This window comes from Onychostruthus taczanowskii, unplaced genomic scaffold (genome assembly GCF_017590055.1).
Source record: "Onychostruthus taczanowskii isolate IOZ18803 unplaced genomic scaffold, ASM1759005v1 scaffold110, whole genome shotgun sequence".
Classification (NCBI taxonomy): Eukaryota; Metazoa; Chordata; class Aves; order Passeriformes; family Passeridae; genus Onychostruthus; species Onychostruthus taczanowskii.
Window position 1 is genome coordinate 733,219 of NW_024497630.1, and position 14,892 is coordinate 748,110.

The window sequence follows — 14,892 nt, forward strand, 5'->3', positions numbered from 1 at the left end:
TTGGTCTTCCTGGGGCTGGGAGCTGCAACCAGTGTTTTCCAGCATGGGCTGTTTTCTGCTGGGGTTTTATTTTAGCCAGGGTGTTCACCCCGTGCCTCTTGTCCTCCTCCTCCAAGGGGGTTTGCCTTTCCCTCCCAAAAGTGTGTTTGTTACTTGCAGTAGCAAAACATCTCAAAGTGTGTCCCCCATCGTATCATAGTTCATAAATGACTAATCTGAGCTGCAGCAAGCTCCCTCCCAGTGCTTCATCGAGCCCTGCCTCGAGCAGGAAACCACTGGGGCTGAATTTCGCATGGAAATGACCATTTTAATTGACATCGAGGCAGTGGGAGTGGCTGGAGGCAGCAGAGTTGTGCTGTGGCCTCGTGGCTGCTGAGTTTTCGGCAGGGTTGGTGCGTGCCGGCTGCACCTTTGCTCCAGCAAAAGGGTTTGGGCTCTGCAGAGCAGGGAAATAAACCCAAGGCATGTGGTTGTGTGTGAGGTAAAACATCTCCTGGAGCAGCACACAAGCAGCACTTCCACCTGTGGGTAGTGTGGAGGGTGTGCAACCATCTCCCTTCCCATCCCAAATGCTGTGCAGTACCAGGATTGGGTCCTGATGGGGTGGGAGTCATGGGGTCTCCTGCTGACAAATTACTCTGCTTTCAACAAGAAAAACCTCTGCTAATCTTTTTTTTTTTTTCTTTTCCTCCCCTTTTAAATAAGCTAATTCAGCATTAATGCCTTTTCCTTCGTGCTTTGTGCCAAAGTGGGTTGGGCCCTTTGCTTGGGCTCTTGGGTGTGTTTGGGAGGGAGAGTCCCCTCCTGGCCCATGCTGTGATTCCCACCCCCAAAATTTGTTGGGTTCTTCCTTGCTGGTGAGCTGAGGCTCCCTGTGAGAGAATTGCTTTGATCGGGGGAAGTTCATCAAGTCCATTTGAAGCTGGCGGAGCAGGGAGTTTTTCAAAGGCTTACAAGCCGGTGCATGTAACAAATTTTAAGTTATAGTCTGGTGAACAAAGCGAATGGATTCTCCCTGGAGGGAGGCGAGCCCAGATCCCCTTTGAAACTCTCTTTAAACAACGCAGAAACTGGGATACCTGTGGCAACAGCACCGAGAGTCATAAATTCTCTGAAAGCTGGGGTTGTCTCTTTAATTGGTGCTATGGGGGAGCTGTTTGAAGGTTTAATTATTTTGAGTGTGCAGGCAGCCCTGCGTTGGGAAGCGCTGAGCGGGATGGGCAGGGTACAGCAGGATGCTGCTGGGCTCCCCTCTGCTCCTGGAGCTGGGTGGTTTGCTGGGACGCCATGGCAGGCAGGGTTGGGAAGAGCCAAGCACAGCGTTTCTGTCACCGTGCTGTCAGCAGTCGAGTCCCAGGCTGCAGAAACCCATTTGCAACTGTTTTCCATAGTGAGGAAAGCAGGAGCTTTTATTAGCAAGGCTGTATCACGTTTTCCTACTAACTGCCTCGAGTTCCCACATGTTTTGCTTATGCTGAAGTGGGAGTGCTGGGCTCCGCTTGCTATTTTGATGGATGATGAAAGGCAGACATGAGGTGTGCAATATGGGACTTGGTATTTAGAACTGGCACTTCCCGTTCAAGTTTGGGATCCGGGCTGCATGTTTTTGTGGCGTGCCCATGCAAACTGTCACCAAACACACCAAACACAAAGCCACCACAAAAGAAAAAGGCAAAGCAGGAAAATTCATTTGCCAGGCTGTTGGTGTGACCATTTGTTTCAAAGTAAATGTTATTGTTTAGCCATTATCAGCTGAAATCAAAGGAGAGCTAGGAATGCTCACCTGGACAAGAGAAGGCTCCAGGCAGAGCTCAGAGCCCCTTGCAGGGCCTGAAGGGGCTCCAGGAGAGCTGCAGAGGGACTGGGGACAAGGCCTGCAGGGACAGGACACAGGGAATGGCTGCCACTGCCAGAGGGCAGGGCTGGATGGGATCTTGGGCAGGAATTGTTCCCTGGCAGGGTGGGCAGGCCCTGGCACAGGGTGCCCAGAGCAGCTGTGGCTGCCCCTGGATCCCTGGCAGTGCCCAAAGCCAGGGTTTGAAGCAGCCAGGGACAATGGAAGGTGGACCTGTCCACAGCAGGTATTTGGAAGGAGAGGAGCTTTAAGGTCTCTTCCAACTCCAAAACCATTCTGGGATTCCATGGAAAACCCTTGCCATGGCCAGGTCCAGCTTGCAAAGCCGTGCAGTCTCATTCTTCCAAGTACAGTCCCTGCCACCCCTGCTCTCCAGAGCACTGGAACCTTTCCATTGCTGCTGCTGGCAGAGCCCACTCCCGGGATGCAGGAGGAAGCTCCAGCTATGGCAGGGACACACCCGTGTGCTGCAGTGCCCACCCTGCTGCTAACAAAGCCTGGGCACTCTCAGTGAGTTCATCTCCCCTGTGCCAGTTGGGCTGTCTGCTTTGGTTTTGTCTTTGCCCTTGGGAAGCTCCTGTTCTCCTCCCTCTCCCCTTTCTGCTCCCTGTTTTTCTCGTGGGGTTCATCCCATTTACCAGAATATGGAAAGCAAGGTCTGGAAGAAAAGAGCTGGAGGGCCCAAAAGCTGGGGGCAGGGAGTGCAGGTCAGCAGGAAACAACATGGTTTGGGGCAACAAATGGCAGGGGAAGGTCTTTGCACCTGTGTGCCTTAATCCAGGGTCACACCCCATCTCTGATGCTCCTGGCTTGGGGTGCATGTTCTGCTGCCATGGATTCCCCACTGCACACAGACTTCTCCTGTGCCTTTGCAGTGATGTTGAAACAGAATCCCAGAATGATTTGGGCCCATCTCATTCCATCTCCTGCCATGGGCAGGGGCACCTTCCCCTATCCCAGGTTGCTCCAAACCTTGTCCAACCTGTCTTGAAATATGAAGAGCTCTCTCTTTCTTGCAATTAATTTCTTCCCCTTGAATTTTATTTCACTGTGGGGAGTGAGGGTGTCCAGTCCTGCCAGAGGACAGCTGGTTTCTAATGGACACACAAGGAGCAAGTCTGGGAAGAGCAGGGACACAGTGACAGTGCTGTGGGGATGCTGTGCCAGCAGCTCAGGGCTCCTCTAGCAGCTGGGGAGAGGCAAATACAACCTAGTCCCTGTCTCAGTGTGTGTTTAACTTGAGAGGTGAAGGGTGCATGTTTTCAAGGGAAGGTTTTGGGGGGTTCTTTGGTTGATTTTTTGGTGGTTTTTTTTTGTTTGTTTTTTTTTGTTTGTTTGTTTGTTTGTTTGTTTGTTTTTTGTTTGTTTGTTTTGTTTGGTTTTTTTTGTTTTTTTTTTTTGTTTGTTTGTTTTTTTTGTTTTGTTTTGCTCATTTCCCACCTGGAGAAGAATCCTCCTGACTGGATTTAAAATCTTTTACTGGGAAAGAGTACAGAGAATGCTGGGGGTGTCAGAGCCAAAGCTGTACTGAGATAAGTGACAGCTTTTGTTTAGAAACTGCCAGTTTGCCACAGACCTTGTTTAAGCACAGTTTTAACTTTGCCAGAATTGCTGAGGCAGTGCAGGGCTCTCTTCCCAGCAGAGCTCTTTCCTCCTGTGGATGAGGCAGTTCCAGGCAGTGAGGCTCGAGGGGCTCTGATGGGATCAATGTGCCTTGTGTAAAAATCTGAGGGGAAGCTGGGCCTGGTGTGCACCTCCTAAAAGAACAGGTACAAGCTCCAGCACTGCCCTGTCTTTAACGAGAGGAGCTGGTGGGCAGCAATTAGTAACTAAAGAGAGTAAGTTCAGCTTAGATATTGGGCAGAAATTCTGCCCTGTGAGGGTGGGCAGGCCCTGGCACAGGGTGCCCAGAGCAGCTGTGGCTGTCTCTGAATCCCTGGAAGTGCCCAAGGCCAGGTTGGAAGGGGCTTGGAGCAACCTGGGACAGTGGAAACTGTCCCTGCCCAGGGCAGGGATGGACCTGGATGGGTTTTAATGTCTCTTGTAATCCCAACCATTCTGGGATTCTGTGAATTCCCTCTATCCCTGCCCTGTTCCTCAGGGCTCTCATCTCCATTTTGAGCTCTTAGATGGTCTCTGGGGGGCAGCTCTGCCTGAGTTCACCTCTAATCCTGCCCCATCCCAGGGCTGCCTGAGCAGCACATGTTGGCTCAGCCTTCCAGCTCCAGGCCTCCACGCTCGTTGTGCCCTTTCCAAAGGGGAGAGATGGCTTTGGAAAGGGCCCAGCAGGTCTGGCAAGTGCTGCTGCTGGACCTGGCTGCTGCTAATTTGCAATTCCTCGTGCCCTGTGGGGTGCCCTGCTGCAGCACGTGTCCCACGTGTGACCAGCTCCTCAGCCTGGTGCATCTCCATTGTTAATGGTTGTGTGCAGTGATGCTCAAACTGCAATTATTAGTAGTATTTTTAATTAGAGGCAACAAATGGGTGTCTAAAGGGGTGGATTTCATGCATAGTGCTGTTTTGTTACTCTGGAGGGCCTCATTTCTCACCTGGCACTACATTCCCCAATGCACACAGCTGAAGGACACTGTAAATACCTGGTTCCTGACTGTTGTCTCTGTTGTCTTAGCAGCCTGGAGAGGATCCTCTTCACTCCTGCCCAGCCTGTGCTCCCTGCTCTGGGTGCAGGATGGAGGGATTCACCCAGGGCCATTTCCATCATGGGAAGGGAGGGAGCCAGTGGTGGATGTAGGGACAATACAGCTGTCTCAGACATGTCAAAAAGTTTACCAGCATCAAGTGGAGAGGAGGCCATCATGTCCAGAAGAGGCCACGGAGATGCTCCCAGGGCTGGAGCCCCTCTGCTCTGGAGCCAGGCTGGCAGAGCTGGGGGTGCTCACCTGGACAAGAGAAGGCTCCAGGGAGAGCTCAGAGCCCCTTGCAGGGCCTGAAGGAGCTCCAGGAGAGCTGCAGAGGGACTGGGGACAAGGCCTGGAGGGACAGGACCCAGGGAATGGCTGCCACTGCCAGAGGGCAGGGCTGGATGAGATCTTGGGCAGGAATTGTTCCCTGGCAGGGTGGGCAGGCCTTGGCACAGGGTGCCCAGAGCAGCTGTGGCTGCCCCTGGATCCCTGGCAGTGCCCAAGACCAAGCTGGATGGGGCTTGGAGCAGCCTGGGACAGTGGGAGGTGCCATGACAGGGGGTGGGAATGACCTTTAAGGTCGCTTCCAACTCAAATCACTCTATGGTTTTGTCTGCCTGTTGGATTCCCATCTGTGTGAGCTGGGATATCCTGCCCTCTCCCAGCACCTCCAACAGCTGGGAGTGGGGGCACTGAATTGCCCACCAGTCCCTGTGTGGCCAGGAGGAGGGACCTGGGCAGTGCCAGGAACGGGTGCTGTGGTTTCCCTGGTACATCCCAAGCCCAGCTGGTTCCATGCAGCAGCCTCAATCTGATCAGCCTGGGAAGGCAGGATGGCCGTGATCCTCCGGGTGCACCTTCTCCTGAGGGGAGGCAGAGGGGCAGGGGCTGAGCTCTGCTCTGGGACAGGAGGCCAGGAAGGGCTGGAGCTGTGCCAGGGCTTGGCATGGAGCTCAGGGAAAGGTTCATTGCCCCCGAGGGTGCTGGCACTGCCCAGGCTGCCCAGGGAATGGTCCCGGCCCCAAGGCTGCCAGAGCTGCAGGAGCGTTTGGACAGCGCTGCCAGGGGTGCTCAGGGTGGGCTTGTTGGGGTGGCTGGGCAGGGACAGGGGCTGGGCTGAGCATCCCTGAGGGTCCCTTCCAGCTCTGGGTATTCTGGGATGCTGTGATTTCCAGCTAGTGGGCAGCTCCCAGACCCTCAAAGCCCTGGGATGATAAGTTTGCCTCACTGTAGGTGCCTGGTGCTGGTGGAGGAAGGATTGCATTTTAGGAAATCCGAGCTCTTTCAGAGGCTGGTGGCAGGCCCTGTGCTTGTACAGTCAGTGCCTGGTCCCCTCTGAGCAGAGCCCATCCTGTGCACACTTCAGAGCCCCCTCTGCCTGGAGGTCCCCAAATACCTGGCAAGCTTTGATTAGCACATTAGCTTAAACAAATTGAGTTATACACCCACGGAGGGAAGAGGTGCTGCACTCCTTCAGTGGTGACTTAGAGTTTAATTAATTTTGTTGCCAAATGAGGCATGAAATACAGTTTGAAATACATTGTGGTGCTGAATGTGTAATTGTACAGGGGCGTGGGAGCATGGCTGAGGATCGGGGATCACCTGAGGCAAGGCAGGCACAGAGCTCTCGTGGCCCCAAACGGGGCTATGTGACAGCAGAGAGCCCATTTGGGGGACAGACAGGGGACAGAACCCCCATAATGCTCCCCAGTGGGGACCAGGCCAACCCCCCCATCACACAAAGATGTCATTGTGCCCACATGTGTGGCACTGTTTGGGGTTTTTCTGCCAGAGGATCCAACTCCTGGTCAGGATTCAAACTGGTGGTGGTGTCCCCACGTGTGTCCCCCCAGGAGCAGCCACTGTGCACCATGGCCATTCTGTCTTTGCCATCCAAACAGGGATTTGCCTCGGGTTTGGGGGAGCATGGAGGGTGGGAGTTTTGCCAATGGGTTGCAGAGATCCTGGTCTGTCTGTCCCTGTCTTGCAGGGTGGAAGTACAAACATCTGAACAAACATCAGAAAGAGAAAATCTGAGCCATGAGAGGAGATTTCTTGGTTCAGATTTTGAGAGTTCTGCAGTGGCTGTTTGGATGCTCTTCTCCCTGCCCTGATTAATGTTTCTGGAGGGAAGTTGCCTCCAGTGCCTCACTCTCCCAGTAAAGAAGGGAAAGAGGCAGTCCAGGATATCTGCTCTCATTATTTTATCCTGAATTTTTCAATTAACTTGCCAGGTAGGCCCAGCTCCAAAGCCAGCAGGGAGAAAAATCTAAAAAACACTGTCCATCTGCCTGTGAAACCTAGGAAGCACATCCCCACCTCCAAAGTGACCTCAGGCAATGTCTTCCTCTAAATTTAGCTGGGGATTGCGTCAGGAGTAAGAAGGAGGTGAAGTTAATGTGGCATAAGCTTTTTCTAGCAGGGGAGTTTGCCTGGTTAGACAGGGACTGAAAATAAATAAATGAGCTTCATATCAGAGCCTCTGGGGCCAAGGTTGGGAGGGAGGGCAGCCTCCAGCACACAGGGACATGAGGAGGTGGCTTTTTTGGGACCAGGCAGGGCAAGGGACAGTCGTCTGTATGCCTTGACTTGTCCTAGCTGGGAATAAGCTTCCAGGAGAGTGGATGATGTCCTGTCTGTGGGCACTGGATGTGACCAGCAAGCTCTGGGGTCACCTCTGGTGGTGGCACCTGCCTCTCCTGGGGCAGGTTTGGTGGTGGCTACTGGGCACTGCTCAAAGCAGAGCTGTTCCTCCCCTTCTCAGGGAGTTCTGAAGCATCTTCTGCCCATCATTGCTCCATCCCTGATGCCTGGGGTGAGGAGTTGGTAACATTTTCCCCCTCCAGAAGCCCTCCCAGGTGTGTGCGTGTGGCACCTGGGGCTGCCCCTGGGGACAACCTGACCTGGAAGATGCCAAAGTCCTTCAGGACAAGACTTGGGGTCACTGGTGTTGCCAACCCCCTCTCTTACCTTTCGGCCTCACCCTTCCCAAGCTGGGGGGACAAATCTCACTTTTGACAAGTGACAAAACCCATCCTGGTGGCAGTGAGTGCGTGACCTTCCCTGAGAGCGGGGGTGGCCTGGGCCCCTTCTGCTTTCTGGGACATTTTATTCTGCAGTGATGTGGTCTCCCTTGCAAAGGCTCCTCCTGCCCTGTTAACATTGTTATACAAAGCAGCAGTTTGCCATCTAATTAGGAAAAATACGCACTAACCTCTACCATATGTTGCTCTCCTCCTCGGATTTGCATTTGAAAGTCCAGCTGAATTTCAATGTGAAACTGGATTTTATCCAAATGATGAATGGCCCAAAAAGCTGTGGGAAGGTGGATGTGCCTCCCCATCACATATGGTTGGTTGGGTTTTTTTTTTTCCTTTTTGAAGAAAAAATTTTAAAGCAGGGTTCCTTCATTTCTTGTCCCGTGGTTCAAAGTGTTCACACCTTCCCTCCCAAACTGGATTTGTCTGGCCGGGTGGTCATTGCAAAGCCTGTGAGGTGCTGGAGCTCCAGCCCCAGGAGGGAGAGGGATTACATTTACTCTTAACAACTTGGTTTTGATGGCAACTCCACTCCTGGCTGTGTCCTGGGCTGAGCCCCCAGCGTGGGCAGCAAGGCAGGGGGGATTCTGCCCCTGTGCCCCTGTGAACTTATGTCACTTCCAAGTCTCCAGTTGGAAGCTCTTTCCCTTTATCAGTTACTCTGAGAGGCTGGGGGCTGTCCATCTCTGGAAGTTTCCAAGGCCAGGTTGGACAGGGCTTGGAGCATCCTGGGATAGTGGAAGGGATGGAATGAGGTGGGCTTTGAGGTCTCTTTCCAGCCAAACCATTCCATGTTCTGCTCTTGACATGAGGGCTCCTGGGCGGGCTGTGGCCATGCAGTGACACCCTGGTTCTGGGTGCTGCACTTTGTGCTCCATGTCCTGGTCAGCCATAAACACAGAGAAATGACAGAGATGTTCTGGGTGCCCAAAAAGATGCATTTTCCCTTTGCCCTGAGAGCTGCCCAGGCCAGAGGGGCAATGTCCCTCCTGCAGGGCTGTGCTTGGGGCAGAGGCCCTGGCACACCCACTCTTCCTGGGGCAGTTCCACCAGCGTCTTGGGACATGTTGGCTTTGCTCATCCCTGTGCTTGCTCTCAGGTTCAGAGGAGGGATCTGGAAAACAGCTCAGACAAAGCATCTCACAATGGCAACTTCCTTTCTAAGAAGAGAAGGATGTTGTGGAGTTGGTGGCTTCCCATTATTTTCCCCAATTTGAGCTTTCTTGCCACTGATCCCACAGTGTCAGAAGGATCCAAAGCTGTTGAGAGTGCCCAAAGGAGGGACACGGAGCTGGGGAAGGCTCTGAGGAGCGGCTGAGGGCACTTGGCTCGTTCAGCTGGAGCACAGGAGACTGAGGGGAGGCTCCTCGGGGGCTGCAGCTCCTCCCCAGGGGAGGCAGAGGGGCAGGGGCTGAGCTCTGCTCTGGGACAGGGACAGGAGGCCAGGAAGGGCTGGAGCTGTGCCAGGGCTTGGCATGGAGCTCAGGGAAAGGTTCTTGCCCCCGAGGGTGCTGGCACTGCCCAGGCTGCCCAGGGAATGGTCCCGGCCCCAAGGCTGCCAGAGCTGCAGGAGCGTTTGGACAGCGCTGCCAGGGGTGCTCAGGGTGGGCTTGTTGGGGTCTCCTGGTTAATGCCTGGATGATCTTTGTGGGTCCCTTCCAGCTCAGGGTATTTCAGGATTCTGTGAGTATCAGGTTGTGTGTCCTGCTCTGTTCTGGGCTCAGCCTTACCGCTGCTGGAGCTCACTGTGGGTCAGGGTGTCACACGTTGTGTCACCACCTTGTGTCACTGAGCTGCTCCTGCCCCCTGGGATGGGGTCCTGGCCAGTGGAGCAGGGTGGGAGTGGGGCCGTGGTGTTTTCCCTTTTTGGGAATGCTGTAAGAAGGTAGTGACTCACTTTCCATGGAGCTGATAGTTACCCTGCTCCTGTCTTGGATTTGTGTTGTGTAGCCAGCAGGATTATTTATAACTTAGCCAGCATCCCGAGTCTATTGTTTCTGCAAAGAGCAGGAATGACTAGATGACTTCCTGAGATTTTTTTTTGCCACCCCCTCATTTTTTATTTTTTTAAAAATCTACTTTTCCTTCCAAGTATTATATTTGCCAGTTGGATGCTTTCCCCCCACATCTTCCCCTCCTGTTTGTGCATTTGTGCTGCTGACAATCCCACTACCGGTGTTGCTTTAACTCTAAAATCTCTCCCAGGAAAGGCTGTGGGCTGTGCCCTGGGAGGGCTGGGGCACCTTCCCATGGCATGACTGGCTCTCTGGCCTCGCAGGTGCTGGGCACTGAGGCAGGAGGCTCTGGCTGTGCCATTAATGGGAGGACTGTCACCTCTGTACCCTGTGCATCCAAGGAGCAGGGTTGGTCTGGTGTGGGATTGCACCATCGAGCTCTGGGTCAGCTTTGTTGTCTGTGCCTCTCTGAAGGGTCACTTGGGCAATCCAAAAGTATCCCCTGAGCCCAGGGATGTGCAGAGCAAGAGCCATCTCCATCCTGGCACAGCCAGCCTTGGGGATGTGGCACTGGTGGGCATGGAAGGAGTGGGTCCCGAGCCCCTGTCCTCAGGTGTCTGGCTGCTCTCCCAGTGCCAGTGGTCCCACCTGGGCAGTGTTTGCCCCAAACCCTGGAGCTGTCCTGGTTCTTGTCCCCCTTCTCTTTGCCCACCCACCTGATTCACTGTTGGTATCATGAAGCCCAGCAGCCATCACCACTTTAATTAATTAAGCACTTCCATGGAAATCAGTGAGGAGTGAAGGTGCAGGATGGAGAGAAAGGGCAGGGTGGGTTTGGCCAGCTGAGCTGATCTGAGCCTTTGGGGGGTTCCTGCTTGTTGAACTTCCTTGGGGAGCATCACCAGTGCCCTGAGGCTGCCATCCACAGCTTCTCCTCACACAAACAGCTCCACTTTGCACCTTCTTGCTTGACCTTCACGCCTGAGACTCCTGATATGGTTTTGGTGGCATCTAATTCCCTTTTGGCCAAGTGTGGAGCCTCGGTGGTGTCCGTCCCAGCTGTGCTTCCTTCGTTATCTGCAGCCTGGCTGTGATGCAGGAGCAGCCTCTGAGGTTGGGGCGGCTGCAGAAGCGACCGGGGGTGAAACAGCTGAAGGGGAAGGAGCCTGGGCTGCCTTGTGGGCAGCAGAGCCCCTGCTCAGCTCCTCTCGGTTTCCATTAGTTCAGAACTCAGAACCTGGGGCTTGTTGAATGTTAAGCTGCTGTTTCTGGCCAAGGTGCCTGCTGGCCTCTCCCTGTGGGTCACCAAGAGCTGCCTCCTGTCCCCTCCAGCTCTGGCTCCTTCCTGAGCTGCAGGGGAGCCCTGGAAGAGGCTGGCAGTTCTGGTGCTCCCCCTTTGCAGGGCTCGTGGCACTGAGGTGTTGCTGTCCCTGCGCTGACTTTCCAGGAACTGCCTGGCTCTGCAGGGAAGCGTGAGGTTGATCCAAGTGGAGTTCTGTCATGCTGGAAACACCACTTGGATATGAGCAGCTTGGAGTGGAAAATGAGTCCTGAATTCTGTCTTGTGGGGTTTTTACATGCTGTTCACTGAATTCCAGACTGGTTTGGGATGAAAGGGACCTCAAAGCTCATCCTGTTCCACCCCCTCCTATGGGCAGAGACACCTTCCACTATCCCAAGTTCCTCCAGCCCTGTCCAGCCTGGCCTTGGGCACTGCCAGGGATCCAGAGGCAGCCACAGCTGCTCTGGGCACCCTGTGCCAGGGCCTGCCCACACTCCCAAATTCTTTGGGAAGAATTTATTCCCAAAATCACATCTAACCCTGCCCTCTGGCAGTGGGAAGCCATTCCTCCTTGTCCTGTCACTCCATACCATCTTCATGGCCAGTTTTGCACTTCCAGGTTTCCTGTGGTGCAGAGCACCAGGCGTAGGTCAGAAACTGGAGGAGTGTCTGTCACCTGAGATCCTGGGCTTGGGGGACAGACCCTCTGAGAAAGATCTGGGAATTGAAGCATCTCAGGGAAGTGATGTCTGGAATCCTGAGTTCACAGCAAACTTCTGGGGGTCTCTTTGGTTGCTGTTTCAGTCACCACTGGAGGTTCCTTAGGCCTGGCACTTCACTTGCTTTCCGTGGGAGCTGCTCCCAACACCCTTACAGCCCGAGCCGAGCAGGTTTGTGCATCCCAGAGGGTGCCTGTGCTGGGCTGCTCCTGCTGCTGCTTGTCGTCATTCCTGTGAAGTTTTCCAGCTGACAGGGCACCCTTGTGCTGGCTCCTTCCCATCCCATACACTCAGTGATTTGGGGTTTCTCCCTGAGCTGGAACTTACAGGCACTGAGTGATGTCCCAAGTGAAGTGCTGCTACAGTTCCATCCCATCTGGCTCACTGCAGCATTTCCCTGCAGCACTGGGCAAAGCCATGCTGGGTGGCACTGAATTCCCAATTCCTGCTGGCCCTCAGGTTCCTTTTAATTGAAATGTGTGGGAAATAAATCTGGGTGAAAAGATGGGGAGCTCCCTACAGCTTCCATGGCCAGCAGGACCTGAGAGCCAGGCAGGAGCATCTCCCCCAGCTCCCTGCCCTGCCCAGCCCTCCTGGGTCAGCTCAGAAATAGAGAAGAGCCCTTCTCCCCCAGCTTGCTTTGTATTTTTAAAATCATTGTGGTTTTTTGTTCTGTATTCTTTAAATAATTTTCTAAAAACTTGAAACTATAGAACTGGGGTTTTTTTTGAGTTGGTTTTCTTTTTTTTTTTTTTTTTTTTTTTTTTAAACCCGGCCATGAAAACTGAAAGATGGGGTGAGACATTGTGGTTTGAAGCACCAGTTGTAAATAAATTTTTGGGCGCTCCAGCATGCCAGGCTTTCCCACCTGGAGAGTGAGTGCTTCTCCCGGGAGCTGTGTTTGTCCACACTGGTCTTCCAGGGATAATCTGTGCCACTGTACTTCGTGCCAGTAAAAAGCTGAGCTGGCTCAGCTCTGGGCTCTGCTGCCTCCCTTAGCTCTGCCCTCATTTTTGGGCAAGTCTCTCCATCTGTACAATAGCAGAAAGAGTTTTGTTCCCTGGAGAGGCTTCGAGGTTTAACATTTACAAAATGCTTTGAGATCTGCAGATAAAGGAAAGCCAAACAATAACCAGTGCCCAGGGCTGTGCCAAAGGAGTCCCTGGATCACCATGGCAGAGCTGTGCAGGGTTGGGTGGAGGTGGCTTTTGTGAGAGGGCAGAAATTGCTCCAGCTGCAGCACTGGTGCTGACCTGGCCTTTAAAGGTCTCCTTGCAAGGAGATAACAAGAAGAGATCATCATGGGATCACAGAGTGCTTTGGGCTGGAAGAGACCTTAGGGATCATCCAGAGCCACCCCGGCCATGGCAGGGACACCTTCCACTGTCCCAGGCTGCTCCCAGCCCCAATGTCCAGCCTGGCCTTGGGCACTGCCAGGGATCCAGGGGCAGCCACAGCTGCTCTGGGCACCCTGTGCCTGCCCACCCTGTGCCTGCCCACCCTCATCTGTAGATCAGAGCATGACTGAAGCACTTGGGTGATTTTTTTCCAGGGCTCCCTAGGAACAATCCTGCTCTGGAAGAGATGCTCCATTTGCTCTTTGCTCTCCAGGCAGCGCTTCATAAACTCCCTGGTAAACCTGATCCACCCTATATAAACTTCATTAACTTTCCTTTCCCTGCCTCTGCCTGTCCCAGCAGTGAACTCTCTCAGTCCCCAGACAAAGGCAGGCAGTGGTGGGCAGGACAGGACGGAGGCACCGGGAGCTGCTCCTCCCTCCCCGGGGCTGGGCTGGAGCGCTCGGCGCGGGGACCGGGCTCCTCACCGCCAGCCGCCCGGGGACATGGCAGCCCACAACAAGCTGTCCAGGGGTACGTGCTCCTGCCACACAGCTGGCAGGATGTTTGGGTAGAGGGTGGAAGGATGGAGTGTGAACGGGGGGTTTGTGGTGGGTCGGCTGGGAGTTGGACTCTCGAGGGATTGGGTGGCAGCTGGGCTGTGGAGGGGCAGGCTGGAATTGTGATCTTCTTCCTCACGTTCTGGGTACTTTTTGGTGCTGTTGGGCAGGAACTGAGAGCCTTAAAGCTGCTTGAGGACACACAACCCTTTTTGGGAGCAGGAACAGCTCAGCTTTGTCTGCTGCCTCCCCACTGTGTGTGTCAAGTCCCCTAAACCTTTTACAGCTCTGACCAGGGCAGGGCTGCAGGAGGAGAGGGGTCTGTAGGCTGGGGACACAGCACAAAGTTCAGGTGCCAGCTGAGTGTCCTGTGTAGGGTCACCCATGGACCCCAGCCCGTGAGCCCATCGCTGGCACAGTTAATTGCTGTATTGTTAATTGCTGTGGTGACATGGCCTGGATGTGGGGTTTCCTTGCCCTACAAGGGGCTGGTGGGATGGTTTTTATTTCAGGTGGTTTTAGATATGAATCAAATAAGGCACGGCTCCCTGGAGGTGGTGTAGCTTTGGAGTTTTTGTGTGTGTGGAGTTGTAATTTAAGAGGAACCATTTAGTCTGAATCACTGCTGTACATGGTGCCTGCTTTGAACTGAGCTGGGGTACAGGGACACCTTGGGAAATCTGCATCTCTGAGTTTTAAACAAACATGGGCTTGTGTGTAGGTGAGGCAGCATCCTGGGTGCACACTAGGCTCTCTCTGGGGTGCCAGGGAGCAGCTGAGGCTTTGGGATGCTGCAAGATCAGGGGGAATTGCAGGGTGGGCAGAGATGTGCAAGCCCAGGAGTAGGTTCCCATGAGCACCCTGGGATAGCGGAAAGTGTCCCTACCCATGGCAGGGGGTGGAACAAGATGAGCTTTAAGGTCCCTTCCAACTCAAACAATTGTGGGACTTCTCTGAGAGAGCTCAAGCTCTGTGCCCAAGGTGAGCAGAGGTTGGTGTGTGCTCCTTGCCCTGACCACAGCAGTGTGGGCAGGAGCTGGATGAACAAGCCCGGAGTGTGGTGAGTCCTGGACACCAGAGAGATTGATAACAGCTTGTTTCCCCTTGATTCTGTCAGGAGATGAAGGCTCTGGTGGGAGCAGCCAGGGCAGTTTATTCCCTCCAGCCTGTCCCTGCTCCCTGTGCCATGGTGGCACCAGCGCTGGGGCTCTGAGAGGCGAAGGTGTGGGGCTGTGGTTTTGCAAACCAGCTGCCAGCTGAGATCTTCCTCTTCCCATCCATCCTGGCTTGCCCCATCTTGGGGGCTTCTAGGGCACGTTGTGCTCCAAATGGGGAACTGATTTTCTTTGGGTTTCCTGCTGCCTTATGTGTTCAGCAGCCCCTGGAAAGTCCAGCAAGCCCAGAGCTCACTCAAGAGAAATGCAGGGTGAGAAGGGCCCTTTCCTCCCACAGCAGCCAGTGCTGCCATGCCCTGAGCCACTCAGGAACCTGGTGCAGTGAGCAT

General features: G+C 54.0%; 1 protein-coding gene across 12 annotated transcripts in view; it reads left to right on the forward strand.

Moving 5' to 3' along the window:
* Positions 1-14,892, forward strand: part of TCF3 (transcription factor 3) — an 82,574-nt gene that overhangs the window by 12,677 nt on the left and 55,005 nt on the right. The window contains exon 1 of one of the 12 annotated variants that reach the window (XM_041423773.1): positions 13,283-13,362. The exons of 10 other annotated variants lie outside the window; for them this stretch is intronic. In XM_041423773.1, the coding sequence (XP_041279707.1) occupies positions 13,335-13,362 (28 nt within the window). In that variant the 5' untranslated portion in view covers positions 13,283-13,334. Of the gene's footprint in view, positions 1-13,282; positions 13,363-14,892 lie in introns of those variants that run through there. One more of the 12 variants, XM_041423764.1, reaches the window with a different exon arrangement.